Source organism: Anomaloglossus baeobatrachus, chromosome 5 (genome assembly GCF_048569485.1).
Source record: "Anomaloglossus baeobatrachus isolate aAnoBae1 chromosome 5, aAnoBae1.hap1, whole genome shotgun sequence".
NCBI classification, from domain to species: domain Eukaryota; kingdom Metazoa; phylum Chordata; class Amphibia; order Anura; family Aromobatidae; genus Anomaloglossus; species Anomaloglossus baeobatrachus.
In genome coordinates, this window is record NC_134357.1 from 599,738,974 (window position 1) to 599,755,464 (window position 16,491).

The 16,491-nt window shown below is 43.5% G+C and overlaps 1 protein-coding gene across 3 annotated transcripts in view; it reads left to right on the forward strand.

The window, feature by feature from the left end:
• Positions 1-15,996: 15,996 nt before the first annotated feature.
• CCDC50 (coiled-coil domain containing 50) overlaps positions 15,997-16,491 on the forward strand; it is a 103,433-nt gene continuing 102,938 nt past the window's right edge. For all 3 annotated transcript variants that reach the window (XM_075351548.1, XM_075351549.1, XM_075351550.1), the window contains exon 1: positions 15,997-16,218. In XM_075351548.1, coding sequence (XP_075207663.1) covers positions 16,170-16,218 — 49 coding nt within the window. In that variant the 5' untranslated portion in view covers positions 15,997-16,169. The remainder of the gene's footprint in view (positions 16,219-16,491) is intronic.

Below are 16,491 nucleotides of genomic sequence, written 5' to 3' on the forward strand. Positions count from 1 at the left end.
AGTCACCATCATAAGTCAGCCTGAAGGATACCTGGTTCCAGCCTGGTTCATCCCAGCTACGCCCGGGTTACTCACCCTGCCATCAACTGTGAGTAAAACCCCTGAAAGACATCCTGCTTGTGTGGAGTTATTCTGCGCCTTGTGGTTCCACACACCCACACAGGGCCCTGGGGCTTGCCTCACTCTCAGGAGGCTATTACAACTGACTGCACCCACCATCAGCCCCAGGCGTCCCTCAACCTGCAGTGGCGGTCCCCACTGACCGCAATTCTGAGAGTGGCGTCACGACAATCCTACAAGAAGGTTTCCTACCTGTGACCAGACTGAGCCAGTGGAGTCCCTGAAGGTAATGCACCGGCACAGCGTTCTCGGGGCTTCACAGAGACATTAGGTCAGGGATACAAATGTATAACACTGACAGACGGGTACAGAAGGGGAAGAGGACCCTCAGAGGCTTATAGTCTACAGTAAAAAGGAGGAGACAGTAGGTCAGGGATACAAATGTATAACACTGATCGGTACAGAAAGGAGAGGACCCCATGGGGGCTTACAGTCTACAGGTAATGGTGAGGACACAGTAGGTCAGGGATACAAATATATAACACTGACAGACGGGTACAGAAGGGGAAGAGGACCCTCAGAGGCTTATAGTCTACAGAGTAAAAAGGAGGAGATGGTAGGTCAGGGATACAAATGTATAACACTGACAGATGGGTACAGAGAGGAGAGGACCCCCGGGGGCTTACAGTCTACAGGTTAATAAGGAGGAGACAGTAGGTCAGGGATACAAATATATAACACTGACAGACGGGTACAGAGAGGAGAGGACCCTGCCCTCGGGGGCTTACAGTCTACAGGGTAATGGGGAGGAGACAGTAGGTCAGGGATACAAATGTATAACACTGACAGACGGGTACAGAAGGGGAAGAGGACCCTCAGAGGCTTATAGTCTACAGTAAAAAGGAGGAGACAGTAGGTCAGGGATACAAATGTATAACACTGATCGGTACAGAAAGGAGAGGACCCCTGGGGGCTTACAGTCTACAGGTAATGGTGAGGACACAGTAGGTCCGGGATACAAATATATATAACACTGACAGACGGGTACAGAGGGGAGAGGACCCCCGGGGGCTTACAGTCTACAGGATAATGAGGAGGAGACAGTAGGTCAGGGATACAAATGTATAACACTGACAGACGGGTACAGAAAGGAGAGGACCCTGCCCTCGGGGGCTTACAGTCTACAGGTTAATGGGGAGGAGACAGTAGGTCAGGGATACAAATGTGTAACACTGACAGATGTGTACAGAGAGGAGCGGACTCCCGGGGGCTTACAGTCTACAGGATAATGAGGAGGAGACAGTAGGTCAGGGATACAAATATATAACACTGACAGACGGGTAAAGAGAGGAGAGGACCCCCGGGGAATTACAATCTACAGGGTAATGGTGAGGACACAGTAGGTCAGGGAGACAAATGTATAACACTGACAGACGGGTTCAGAGAGGAGAAGACCCCCGGGGACTTACATTCTACAGAGTAATGGGGAGGGGACAGTAGGTCAGGGATACAAATGTATAACACTGACAGATGGGTACAGAGGTGAGGACCCTCGGGGGCTTACAGTCTACAGGGTAATGGGGAGGGGACAGTAGCTCAGAGATACAAATGTATAACACTGACAGATGGGTACAGAGAGGAGTGGACTTCCGGGGGCTTACATTCTACAGGATAATGAGGAGGAAACAGTAGGTCAGGCATACAAATGTATAACACTGATCGGTACAGAAAGGAGAGGACCCCCGGGGGCTTACAGTCTACAGGGTAATGGGGAGGGGACAGTAGGTCAGGGATACAAATGTATAACACTGACAGACGGGTACAGAGAGGAGAGGACCCCCGGGGGCTTACAGTCTACAGGGTAATGGGGAGGGGACAGTAGGTCAGGGATACAAATGTATAACACTGACAGATGGGTACAGAGGTGAGGACCCTCGGGAGCTTACAGTCTACAGGGTAATGGGGAGGAGACAGTTGGTCAGGGATACAAATGTATAACACTGACAGACGGGTACAGAGAGGAGCAGACCCCCGGGGACTTACATTCTACAGAGTAATGGGGAGGGGACAGTAGGTCAGGGATACAAATGTATAACATTGACAGACGGGTACAGAGAGGTGAGGACTCCCGGGGGCTTACAGTCTACAGGGTAATGAGGAGGAGACAGTAGGTCAGGGATACAAATGTATAACACTGACAGACGGGTACAGAGAGGAGCAGACCCCCGGGGACTTACATTCTACAGAGTAATGGGGAGGGGACAGTAGGTCAGGGATACAAATGTATAACACTGACAGACGGGTACAGAGGTGAGGACCCTCGGGGGCTTACAGTCTACAGGGTAATGAGGAGGAGACAGTAGGTCAGGGATACAAATGTATAACACTGACACACGGGTACAGAGGCGAGAGAATTAAGCCATATTGGACATTAGCGACAGTGAAAGAAGAAATCTTTTGTATCCGCGTCCCCTGCGTTTTAGGTGTAAATATTGTATTTCTGCATTTACCATAAAAATCCCTTTCTCACTGAATACATTGGAAGACACAAGAGCGCAGGTATTTGCTCTGCAACTAGAAGGCGTTTGATCTTGTGGGTCCGAGATATGCTAGGGTCATGGAGGTGGTGGTGGAGGAGGTGGAGGTGGAGGAGGTGGTGTCCACATGAGCCGTCCAGATCTCCCTGAAGAGATGGCCCCTCAGCTCAGAGGTGGGCAATTTATTTTCCCAAGGGGCCGCATAAGAGACGGTGACATTTGTGGAGGTTAAACCAATAGGCTGAAGTTAATTCTGCTCATTAACATAATACTTGAAATTATTTTAAATGATGGCACTTTATGTAGAGCAGAATTAAGTATGGTAACATCCCCCTGCACACAGTAAGAGCCCACACACAGTCCCCATATACAGTATGAGCCCCCACCTTGCTCTCCAAATACAGGATGAGCCGTCACACAGACCCCTATTTAAGAGGGGCTGCTGATAAGTCTTTGGCTTTACACAGAAAGAAACGAGATAGGAAGATGAAACGTTACATTTATTCCACATACTCTCCACTGATGATAACACATTTCTTACATCAGTATCCCAAGTTCTGTAAGCCTAGCAAAAAGAAGGATTTCGGTTGTGCCTCAAACCAGGCATCTGTAGCAGCCATGGCATCAAAAATGGTGTGAAATTTGGTAGCTTGAGGTGATTCTTCAGGTTTGGAAAAAGATGATAGTTGGAGGGATCTGGATTTGGTGAATAAGGTGGGTGGTCACCAGCTGGAAGCCCAGCTCTCCCAGTTATGCCGTGGTCGCTTGTGCATTGTGAGCAGAGGCTGTTATGATCCAGTGACTGAGGAGGATCAGAAAAAGAGCAATAACTCAGAAACCCAGAAAATAACCAGAGTGGCTGGAACCTTAACGAACTGCAGATCTAATACTGACACACAACTAGAAGTAGCCGTGAGACGAGCCTACGATGACCTAGTCGTCTCGACACATCCAGAGAACTAAATACTCTAACAGAGGGAAATGTAAAAAAGCTAATCTGCCTCAGAGTAGTCCCCAAAGATAGAGATAGCCCCCCACATGTAAAGATTACGGTGATATAGGAAAATGCAATATGTAGCTAGAGAACAGATTCAGCAAAGATGAGGCCAAAACTATCTAAATAGGAAAGAGCACTGACTGCAGCCGTAAAAACCCTAATAAATACCAGCATGCCTGACATGGAACAATACTGAGCCTAAACAGGCTCTCCCCACTATATCAGTACTCTGGTGTTACTGGGATCCAAGAAAAACATTGATATAGAGAGGGGACTGAATATTGTACCAAGCATGACAAAACACAATACATAACAGAATGTGGAGCAAATAACACAGACATTCCCAGCAGGGAATAATCAAATTCCATCAGGAACTCCACACAGGCAAAATCACAAGAAAGTGAAAACCATAAGCAAAGGTACAAGACCAACTTATCTGAGAGGAGTTCTGGTAGACACAGAGAACAGGGCTGGTTTCAGGAAGTCCTTAGAACACAGGAAATACAATTGAGCACCGTCAGGGAACAAAAGGAAGCTACACAGTTATATAGGCCCAAACCAAGTTGCCTGATTGCAAATCCTACTCAGCTGTCCAGTTCCCACTCAGCAAGTCAACTGCTTTACCAGCACTGACCACAAAATGGAGCCACAAACTGGAATCTAATTCAAATGAATTCACAACAGGAGGCGTTGTCGTGCAGGAACAAGAATCCTTTGGATAGCTTGCCACGCCTTTTGGCCTTCAGAGCTGCCTTCAATTGGTCCAAAAGTTCAATGTAATACCTTGCACTGGTGGTGGAAGACTTTTGAAGGTAGTCCACTAGCAGCACGCCCTCCTTATCCCAGAACACAGACGCCATCTACTTCGGAGCTGATTTTTGCCCCCTGAACTTCTTTGGACGAGGAGAACCACTGCACCTCCTCTTTTGACTGCTCCTTGCTTTCAGGGTCATGCAAATAAATCCAGGTCTCATCCACAGTGACCAGTCGATCCAGGAAGTTTTCATTAATCCGGAAACACTGACAAATGGAACGGGAAGTTTTCTCTCGCTGCTTCTCTGATCTGTTGTCAGACATTTGGGGATTCACCTTGCAGAGGTTTCCTCATGTCCAAATGTTCATGAATAATGACACAAACACTTTCACGGGAAATCCCCATGATGTCTGCTATTGCTTTAGCTGAAATTGGTGGCTTCTCCAGTATGAGGTTGTGCGCAGCATCGACGATCTCCGGAACAACAACCACACTCAGGCATCCAGGACGTTCCTCATCACTGAGGCTGAAGTGGCCAGTTTTAAATTTACCAACCCAGTTCTTAACTGTGGAATATGATGGCATTGATCCCTCAATGTCTGAGACATATCACCATGAATATTCTTCACAGACTTTTCTTGCAGAAACAATCATTTTATCCCTCCTCTGATATCAGTTGCTGTGAATATCGCATTAGACTACGCCATTTTGTTTCCCGCGTGCGTAGAACACTGTTGCCATAAACAACAAACACATCATTTTGAAAACATGTATTAGAAACATAAGGCTTTCATGTGATGTAACATTCGTTACCATAGAAACAAAAAATATCACAAAGGCAAAAACTCATCAGCAGCCCCTCGTACAGTATGCGGTCCATAGCCCCTCTATATACAGTGTGAGCCCTCACATAGCCTCTTTATTACAGGGTGAGCCCCAACATAGCCCATCTGCATACAGTATAGACCCCCCACCACCCAGCCTCCTAAATAATAATAATTATTATTCCCTGCAGTGTCTCATTATTCCTTATTTTTCCTGAATCTTTCCTTTATTCCTCCAGTGACTCTTTATTGCCTATTTTTCTCGAATCTCTCCTTCATTCCTCCAGTGATTCCCATTGTTTCCTGAATCTCTCCTTTATTCCTCCAGTGATTCATTATTTCCTATTTTTCCTGAATCTCTCCTTTATTCCTCCAGTGATTCATTATTTCCTATTTTTTCTGAATCTCTCCTTTATTCTCTCCAGTGATTCATTATCCTCTATTTTTCCTGAATCTCTCCTTTATTCTCTCCAGTGATTCATTATTCTCTATTTTTCCTGAATCTCTCCTTTATTCTCTCCAGTGATTAATTATTCTCTATTTTTCCTGAATCTCTCCTTTATTCTCTCCAGTGATTCATTATTCTCTATGTTTCCTGAATCTCTTCTTTATTCTTCCAGTGATTCATTATCCTCTACTTTTACTGAATCTCTCCTTTATTCCTCCAGTGATTCATTATCCTCTATTTTTCCTGAATCTCTCCTTTATCCTCTCCAGTGATTCATTATTCTCTATTTTCCTGAATCTCTCCTTTATTCCTCCAGTGATTCATTATTCTCTATTATTCCCGATTTTCTCCTTTATTCCTCCAGTGATTCATTATTTTCTATTTTTCCTGATTTTCTCTTTTATCCTCTCCAGTGATTCATTATTCTCTATTTTTCCTGATGTTCTCCTTTATTCTCTCCAGTGATTCATTATTCTCTATTTTTCCTAATTTTCTCCTTTATCCTCTCCAGTGATTCATTATTCTCTATTTTTCCTGATTTTCTCCTTTATTCTCTCCAGTGATTCATTATCCTCTATTTTTCCTGAATCTTTCCATTATTCCTCCAGTGATTCATTATTCTCTATTTTTTCCTGAATCTTTCCTTTATTCCTCCAGTGATTCATTATTCTCTATTTTTCCTGAATCTCTCCTTTATTCCTCCAGTGATTCATTATCCTCTATTTTTCCTGAATCTCTCCTTTATTCCTCCAGTGAGTCATTATCCTCTTTTTTCCTGAATCTTTCCTTTATCCTCTCCAGTGATTCATTGTCCTCTATTTTTCCTTAATCTCTCCTTCATCCTCTCCAGTGATTCATTATCCTCTATTTTTCCTGATTTTCTCCTTTATTCTCTCCAGTGATTCATTAAATTGTTATTTCACTAAATTGTTTGTATTTAGTTGTTTAATTACTTACCATTTGTTTAGTGCTATCCCCATTAGAAAATGTGCTCCACTATTGCTAATGCGATCCAGTGTACATTTTGTCTCATGTATGCAGTCCTTGAAAAGCCGTTCAAGGGTGCATACTGTTGTTCGAGATGTGCGCAAGTTGCACGTTTGGAAGCCCAGATACTGGATGTAAATGAGCAGCTGGCAACTCTGAGATGCATTAGCAATATGGAAAGGAGTTTGCCGCTCACTGAGCTGCAGCTTGCTGGGTCAGATGTGGGGGAGGATCGTAGTAGGGAGCGGCAGGACGGTGAGGTAGGTAGCTGGGTGACAGTTAGAAAGGGGGGTAAAGGGAAAAGTGCTAGGGAGGCTAGTCCTGAACTGACACACCCCAATAGGTTTGCAAACGTGGCAGATGAGGGGGATGTCATTACAGGGGTAGCATTGCTGCAGCAAGGCATGACCTCTGAACGCCAGAGGAGTGTCTGCTCCAGTAAGGGGGGGAATAGGAGTGCAGGGCAGGCAAGACAGGTACTGGTAGTGGGGGACTCAATTATTAGGGGGACAGATAGGGCAATCTGTCACAAAGACAGGGATCGCCGAACAGTGTGTTGTCTTCCTGGCGCTCGAGTTCGGCACATCGCTGATCGGGTTGACAGATTACTGGGAGGGGCTGGGGAGGACCCAGCGGTCATTGTACACATTGGCACAAATGACAAAGTTAGAGGTAGGTGGAAGGTCCTTAAAGATGATTTCAGGGAATTAGGTTGTAAGCTTAAAGCATGGACCTCAAAGGTGGTATTTTCGGAAATACTACCTGTGCCACGAGCCACACCAGAGAGGCAAAGAGAGATCAGGGAGGTTAACAGGTGGCTCAAGAATTGGTGTAGGAAAGAGGGTTTTGGGTTCCTGGAGAATTGGGCCGACTTTTCAGTTGGCTACAGATTCTATGCTAGGGATGGGCTGCATCTTAATGGGGAAGGTGCAGCTCTGCTGGGGCAGAAAATGGCTAAAAGGTTGGAGGAGTGTTTAAACTAGGAATGGGGGGCGAGGGTATTCACTTTATAGAAGGGGAATGTAGTGCAGATAGTGACCAGGGCACAAGTAATGAAATTGGGGGTGGTACGGGGGGAAGGGTTAGGACAGTTAATACAGTAAGCAGGAATACAGGTACAGAGTCATACGTAACGTGCATGTACACTAATGCCCGAAGCCTCACAAATAAGGTGGAGGAATTAGAATTAATATTGTTGGAAGAAAATGATGATATAGTGGGGATATCAGAGACATGGCTGGATGAGAGCTATGACTGGGCTGTTAATTTACAGGGTTATAGCCTATTCAGGAATGACCGTACAAATAAGCGAGGGGGAGGTGTGTGTCTATATGTAAAATCATCCTTAAAACCCATCCTGCGTGACAACATATGTGAGGGTACTGAGAATGTAGAGTCCCTATGGGTGGAGATAAGGGGGGGGAGAATGAATAATAAAATACTGATAGGGGTGTGTTATAAGACGCCGAATATTATGGAAGAGGTAGAGAATCTCCTCATAAAGCAAATTGATAAAGCAGCGAGTCTCGGAGAGGTAATTATTATGGGGGACTTTAACTATCCTGATATAAATTGGGGAACAGAAACTTGCAGTTCCAGCAAAGGAAATAGATTTCTGATAACAATGAAAGATAATGACCTTTCACAAATGGTACAGGACCCCACAAGAGGGGGAGCACTACTAGACCTTGTACTAACCAATAGGCCAGACCGCATATCAAATATACAAGTTGGGGGTTACTTGGGGAATAGTGATCACAAAATAATAAGTTTTCATGTATTCTTTAGTAAGATGTCTAGTAAAGGGGCTACAAGGACACTAAACTTCAGGAAAGCAAATTTTAAACGGTTGAGAGATGATCTTAGTGCAATAAACTGGGATGATGTACTAAGTAATAAAAGTACACAAAGCAAATGGGAGACTTTTATGAGCATCCTGAATAGGGCTTGTGCAGAAAATATACCCTATGGGAACAAACATGCTAGAAATAGGAGGAAACCCCTATGGCTAAATAGAGCTGCAAGGGAAGCAATAAAAGAAAAACAGAAAGCCTTAAAAGAATTAAAGAGGGTAGGTAGTGATGAGGCATTATATAATTATAGAAAATTAAATAAAATATGTAAAAAGCAAATTAAGTTAGCTAAGTTTGAGACAGAGAGACTCATTGCGAGAGAAAGTAAAAATAATCCTAAAATATTCTTTAACTACATAAACAGTAAAAAACTGAAAAGCGATAGTGTTGGCCCCAGGGCCGGCGTCAGCACGCGGCATACCTGGGCAAATGCCGGGGCCCTGGAGAGCCGGGGGGGCCCACTCGGCCTCGTCAGTTCTGGTGCCTCTTGGCCGGGGCCCCCTCGCCTTAGTTCTGCTGCCCCCGGGCCGAGTTCCGCAGTCCTCGGCAGGAATCTGCAGCGCCGTCCCTTTAAGGCGCGCAGATTTCCTGGTTTGAACTTCATCTGTGGGCGGAGCTACCGACCGGCCTGCTCAGTCCCACAGATGAAGGAGTTGCAGTGCCAGCCAGCGACCCCCAGCACAGCTCTTCTCTCCGGCGCTGTGTGGGCCCCCTCTCCGGCGCTGTTTGGGCCCCCTCTCCGGCGCTGTGTGGGCTCCCTCTCCGGCGCTGTGTGGGCCCCCTCTCCGGCGCTGTGTGGGCCCCCTCTCCGGCGCTGTGTGGGCCCCCTCTCCGGCGCTGTGTGGGCCCCCTCTCCGGCGCTGTGTGGGCCCCCTCTCCGGCGCTTTGTGGGCCCCCTCTCCACCGTGACCTGAGAGGTATGTGCCCTCCCCGCCCCCGATTTATGGGCCCTGGGGAGCTGTATGGGCTTCTCCCCCCTTAGGTGTATGCCCTGCCCCCCGGTGCTGTATGTGCTGGCCCCTGGAGCTGTGTGTGTGGGCCCCACAGAGCTACGTGTGTGTCTGTATGTATGTAGCAGAGCTATGTGTGTATGTATGTAGCAGAGCTATGTCTGTATGTATGTAGCAGAGCTATATGTGTATGTATGTAGCAGAGCTATATGTGTATGTATGTAGCAGATTCATGTATGTATGTAGCAGAGCTATGTGTGTATGTATGTAGCAGATTCATGTATGTATGTAGCAGAGCTATGTGTGTATGTATGTAGCAGATTCATGTATGTATGTAGCAGAGCTATGTATGTAGCAGAGCTATGTGTGTATGTATGTAGCAGAGCTATGTGTGTATGTATGTAGCAGAGCTATGTGTGTATGTATGTAGCAGAGCTATGTGTGTATGTATGTAGCAGATTCATGTATGTATGTAGCAGAGCTATGTGTATGTATGTATGTAGCAGAGCTATGTATGTAGCAGAGCTATGTGTGTATGTATGCAGCAGAGCTATGTGTGTATGTATGTAGCAGAGCTATGTGTGTATGTATATAGCAGAGCTAGGTGTGTATGTATGCAGCAGAGCTATGTGTGTATGTATGTAGCAGATTCATGTATGTATGTAGCAGAGCTATGTATGTAGCAGAGCTATGTGTGTATGTATGTAGCAGAGCTATGTGTGTATGTATGTAGCAGAGCTATGTGTGTATGTATGTAGCAGATTCATGTATGTATGTAGCAGAGCTATGTGTATGTATGTATGTAGCAGAGCTATGTATGTAGCAGAGCTATGTGTGTATGTATGCAGCAGAGCTATGTGTGTATGTATGTAGCAGAGCTATGTGTGTATGTATATAGCAGAGCTAGGTGTGTATGTATGCAGCAGAGCTATGTGTGTATGTATGTAGCAGAGCTATGTGTGTATGTATGTAGCAGATTCATGTATGTATGTAGCAGAGCTATGTGTATGTATGTATGTAGCAGAGCTATGTATGTAGCAGAGCTATGTGTGTATGTATGCAGCAGAGCTATGTGTGTATGTATGTAGCAGAGCTATGTGTGTATGTATGTAGCAGAGCTATGTGTGTATGTATGTAGCAGAGCTATGTGTATGTATGTATGTAGCAGAGCTATGTATGTAGCAGAGCTATGTGTGTATGTATGCAGCAGAGCTATGTGTGTATGTATGTAGCAGAGCTATGTGTGTATGTATGTAGCAGAGCTATGTGTGTATGTATGTAGCAGAGCTATGTGTGTATGTATGTAGCAGAGCTATGTATGTAGCAGAGCTATGTGTGTATGTATGTAGCAGAGCTATGTGTGTATGTATGTAGCAGAGCTATGTGTGTATGTATCCAGCAGAGCTGTGTATGTATGTAGCAGAGCTATGTGTGTATGTAGCAGAGCTATGTGTGTATGTATCCAGCAGAGCTGTGTGTGTCTGTATGTATGTATCTAGCAGAGTTGTGTTGTGTGTCTGTATGCATGTATGATGTGTATCTATGTATGTCAGTGTATATGACTGTATAGATATGTCAGTTCTATACGTATTTTTGTGAGTTTGTCTTTAAATATGTATATGTATGTGTACTTATGTGTGTGTCTGCGTGTGGATGGGGCCCACCGGGACTCTTCCGCCCAGGGCCCACAAAAACCTGGAGCCGGCCCTGGTTGGCCCCCTTAAAAATAGTCTTGGTGAAATGGTGGAAGGGGATGAGGGTAAAGCCAACCTGCTGAATGACTTTTTTTTCTACGGTTTTTATACAAGAAAATGCCATGGCAGATGACATGACCAGTGATACCATAAATTCACCCTTGAATATTACCTGCTTAACCCAGCAGGAAGTACGCCGCCGCCTCGAAATCACTAAGGGTGACAAATCTCCGGGCCCGGATGGCTACACCCCAGGGTACTACAGGAATTGAGTTCTGTGATAGATAGACCATTATTTTTAATCTTCACAGATTCCTTAATAACAGGGTCGGTACCGCAGGACTGGCGCATAGCAAATGTGGTGCCAATATTCAAAAAGGGGACAAAAACTGAGCCGGGAAATTATAGGCCGGTAAGTTTAACCTCTACGGTTGGTAAAATCCTTGAGGGTTTCTTGAGAGATGCTATACTGGAGTATCTCAAGAAAAATAACCTTATGACAGAGATCAACATGGGTTTATGAGGGATCGATCCTGTCAAACTGATCAGCTTCTATGAAGAGGTAAGTTCAAGCCTGGACCAGGGAAATGCAGTGGATGTTGTGTATATGGACTTTTCAAAAGCTTTTGATACGGTGCCACACAAAAGGCTGGTACATAAAATGAGAATAATGGGGATAGGGGAAAATATGTGTAACTGGGTTAAAAACTGGCTCAGTGATAGGAAACAAAGGGTGGTTATTAATGGTACGTACTCGGACTGGGTCTCAGTTCATAGTGGGGTACCACAGGGGTCAGTATTGGGCCCGCTTCTTTTCAACATATTTATAAATGACCTTGTTGGGGGCATGCGGAGTAGAATTTCAATATTTGCAGATGATACTAAACTCTGCAGGGTAATCAATACAGAGGAGGATAATTTTATATTACAGGGAGATTTATGTAAATTGGAGGATTGGGCTGAGAAGTGGCAATTGAGGTTTAATGTAGATAAATGTAAGGTCATGCACTTGGGTAGAGGAAATAACATTTATGATTATGTACTTAATTGTAGAACACTGGGTAAAACAGACACAGAGAAAGACTTGGGTGTATGGGTGGATGGTAAACTTCACTTTAGTGGCCAGTGTCAGGCAGCTGCTGCCAGGGCTAATAAAATAATGGGATGTATTAAAAGAGGTAGAAGTGTTCATGAAAAAAATATAGTTCTACCTCTGTACAAGTCACTAGTGCGACCGCACTTATATACTGTGTACAATTCTGCTCACCGATACATAAGAAGGACATAGCTGAACTGGAGAGGGTGCAGAGAAGACCACCAAGATTATTAGAGGAATGGGGGGGCTGCAATACCAAGACAGGAAAAACAAAGGCTTAGGGGGGATCTAATCACAATGTATAAATATATGAGGGGACAGTACAGAGACCTTTCCAAAGATCTTTTTACACCTAGGCCTGCGACTGGAACACGGGGGCATCCGCTACGTCTTGAGGAAAGAAGGTTTAATCATAATCACAGACGAGGATTCTTTACTGTACGAGCAGTGAGACTATGGAACTCTCTGCCGCATGATGTTGTAATGAGTGATTCACTAGTAACATTAAGCAGAGCCTGGATGCCTTTCCTGAAAAATGTAATATTACCAGTTATGTATATTAGATTTTATGACAGGGTATTGATCCAGGGAACTAGTCTGATTGCCGGATGTGGACGAAGGAAGGACATTTTTTCCCCATTGGAACTTATTTGCCACATTGGGGTTTTTTGCCTTCCTCTGGATCAACATGTTAGGCTACGGGGTGAACTAGATGGACTTAGAGTCTCCCTTCAACCTTAAAACTATGATACTATGATACTATGATTATCCTCTATTTTTCCTGAATCTTTCCTTTATTCCTCCAGTGATTCATTATTCTCTATTTTTCCTGAATGTTTCCTTTATTCCTCCAGTGATTCATTATCCTTTATTTTTCCTGAATCTCTCCTTTATTCCTCAAGTGATTCATTATCCTCTATTTTTCCTGAATCTCTCCTTTATTCCTCCAGTGATTCATTATCCTATATGTTTCCTGAATCTCTCCTTTATTCCCTCCAGTGATTCATTATTCTCTATTTTTCCTGAATCTTTCCTTTATTCTCTCCAGTAGTTCATTATTCTCTATTTTTCCTGAATCTCTCCTTTATTCCTCCAGTAGTTCATTATTCTCTATTTTTCCTGAATTTCTCCTTTATTCCTCCAGTAGTTCATTATTCTCTATTTTTCCTGAATCTCTCCTTTATTCATCCAGTGATTCATTATTTTCTATTTTTCCTGAATCTCTCCTTTATTCCCTCCAGTGATTCATTATTCTCTATTTTTCCTGAATCTTTCCTTTATTCTCTCCAGTGATTCATTATTCTCTATTTTTCCTGAATCTCTCCTTTATTTCTCCAGTGATTCATTATTCTCTATTTTTCCTGATTTTCTTCTTTATTCTCTCCAGTGATTCATTATTCTCTATTTTTCCTGATTTTCTTCTTTATTCTCTCCAGTGATTCATTATTCTCTATTTTTCCTGAATCTCTCCTTTATTCCTCCAGTGATTCATTATTTTCTATTTTTCCTGAATCTTTCCTTTATTCCTCCAGTGATTCATTATCCTCTATTTTTCCTGAATCTCTCCTTTATGGCTCCAGTAGTTAATTATCCTCTATTTTTCCTGAATCTTTCCTTTATTCTCTCCAGTGATTCATTATTCTCTATTTTTCCTGAATTTCTCCTTTATTCCTCCAGTGATTCATTATCCTCTATTTTTCCTGAATCTCTCCTTTATGGCTCCAGTAGTTAATTATCCTCTATTTTTCCTGAATCTTTCCTTTATTCTCTCCAGTGATTCATTATCCTCTATTTTTCCTGAATCTTTCCATTATTCCTCCAGTAGTTCATTATTCTCTATTTTTCCTGAATCTCTCCTTTATTCATCCAGTGATTCATTATTTTCTATTTTTCCTGAATCTTTCCTTTATTCCTCCAGTGATTCATTATCCTCTATTTTTCCTGAATCTCTCCTTTATGGCTCCAGTAGTTAATTATCCTCTATTTTTCCTGAATCTTTCCTTTATTCTCTCCAGTGATTCATTATTCTCTATGTTTCCTGAATCTCTCCTTTATTCCCTCCAGTGATTCATTATTCTCTATTTTTCCTGAATCTCTCCTTTATTCTCTCCAAGTAAAATATATCTTTGTACCGTGTTAGCCAGTAGAGATAAAAAAAATTGTTTAAAAGAACAGAGAGTCCTCAGTGGTTGATACCTTTTAATGGCTAACTGAAAAGATGGTAATAATTGCAAGCTTTCGAGACTACTCTACCATGCCTGATGAAGAGACCTGAGTAGTCTCGAAAGCTTGCAATTATTACCATCTTTTCAGTTAGCCATTAAAAGGTATCAACCACTGAGGACTCTCTGTTCTTTTAAACAATTTTTTTTATTCTCTGCAGTGATTTATTATTCTCTATTTTTCCTGAATCTCTCCTTTATTCCCTCCAGTGATTCATTATTCTCTATTTTTCCTGAATCTCTCCTTTATTCTCTCCAGTCATTCATTATTCTCTATTTTTCCTGATTTTCTTCTTAATTCTTTCCAGTCATTCATTATTCTCTATTTTTCCTGAATCTCTCCTTTATTCCTCCAGTGATTCATTATCCTCCATTTTTCCTGAATCTCTCCTTTATTCCTCCAGTGATTCATTATCCTCCATTTTTCCTGAATCTCTCCTTTATTCATCCAGTGATTCATTATTTCCTATTTTTCCTGAATCTCTCCTTTATCCTCTCCAGTGATTCATTATTCTCTATTTTTCCTGAATCTCTCCTTTATTCCTCCAGTGATTCATTATCCTCCATTTTTCCTGAATCTCTCCTTTATTCCTCCAGTGATTCATTATCCTCCATTTTTCCTGAATCTCTCCTTTATCCTCTCCAGTGATTCATTATCCTCCATTTTTCCTGATTTTCTCCTTTATCCTCTCCAGTGATTCATTATCCTCCATTTTTCCTGAATCTCTCCTTTATCCTCTCCAGTGATTCATTATTCTCTATTTTTTGTGAATCTCTCCTTAATTCCTCCAGTGACTCATTATTCTCTATTTTTCCTGATTTTCTCCTTTATCCTCTCCAGTGATTCATTATTCTCTATTTTTTGTGAATCTCTCCTTAATTCCTCCAGTGACTCATTATCCTCTATTTTTCCTGATTTTCTCCTTTATCCTCTCCAGTGATTCATTATCCTCCATTTTTCCTGAATCTCTCCTTTATCCTCTCCAGTGATTCATTATCCTCCATTTTTCCTGATTTTCTCCTTTATCCTCTCCAGTGACTCATTATCCTCTATTTTTCCTGATTTTCTCCTTTATCCTCTCCAGTGATTCATTATTCTCTATTTTTTGTGAATCTCTCCTTAATTCCTCCAGTGACTCATTATTCTCTATTTTTCCTGATTTTCTCCTTTATCCTCTCCAGTGATTCATTATTCTCTATTTTTTGTGAATCTCTCCTTAATTCCTCCAGTGACTCATTATTCTCTATTTTTCCTGATTTTCTCCTTTATCCTCTCCAGTGATTCATTATCCTCCATTTTTCCTGAATCTCTCCTTTATCCTCTCCAGTGACTCATTATCCTCTATTTTTCCTGATTTTCTCCTTTATCCTCTCCAGTGATTCCTCATTCTTTTCTCTTCCTTCTCTCCTGCGTTCTTCTTTTCTTTGCTGTCGGGTTTCTTTCTTTGTGGTTTCTTCTGCATTCACCTTTCCGCTGTGCATTGCAGTGAGATCCAGCAGTGGAGGAGTTAAAGCTCCAGCTCCCGGCTGATGACGTCACGCGATTGTCTGGCCCAGCCCTGCACATATTTTGTCCTCTCTCCTGCTCCGTACAATACTAGTAGTGAGGCTGCTCTGATTAGATTGAAGCTGTACTGGTCGTCGTGCGATCTGATCAGTGTGGGATCCGTCGGCCGATGCCATTTCCCGGCTGTTACACCGGTCAGTGAGCGGCCTCGGGGCTGAATGAGTGACGGCGGCGGCAGACATGACCGAGCTCACCATCGACAGCTCCAAACTGCCCGGAGTGAAGGAAGGTGAGTGGCTCATTGCCAGTGTGTACTGTGCGGGCGGGAAGGGGTTAACCACCTGCGTCTATAGCGTCTGCTGTGCCAGGGTATGCGGGGCAAGGTGACAGGGCCGCACAATCCGCACAGTGTGACGTGCCCTCCGCACAATCCGCACAGTGTGACGTGCCCCCGCACAATCCGCACAGTGTGACGTGCCCCCGCACAATCCGCACAGTGTGACGCGGCCCCCCGCACAATCCGCACAGTGTGACGTGCCCCCGCACAATCCGCACAGTGTGA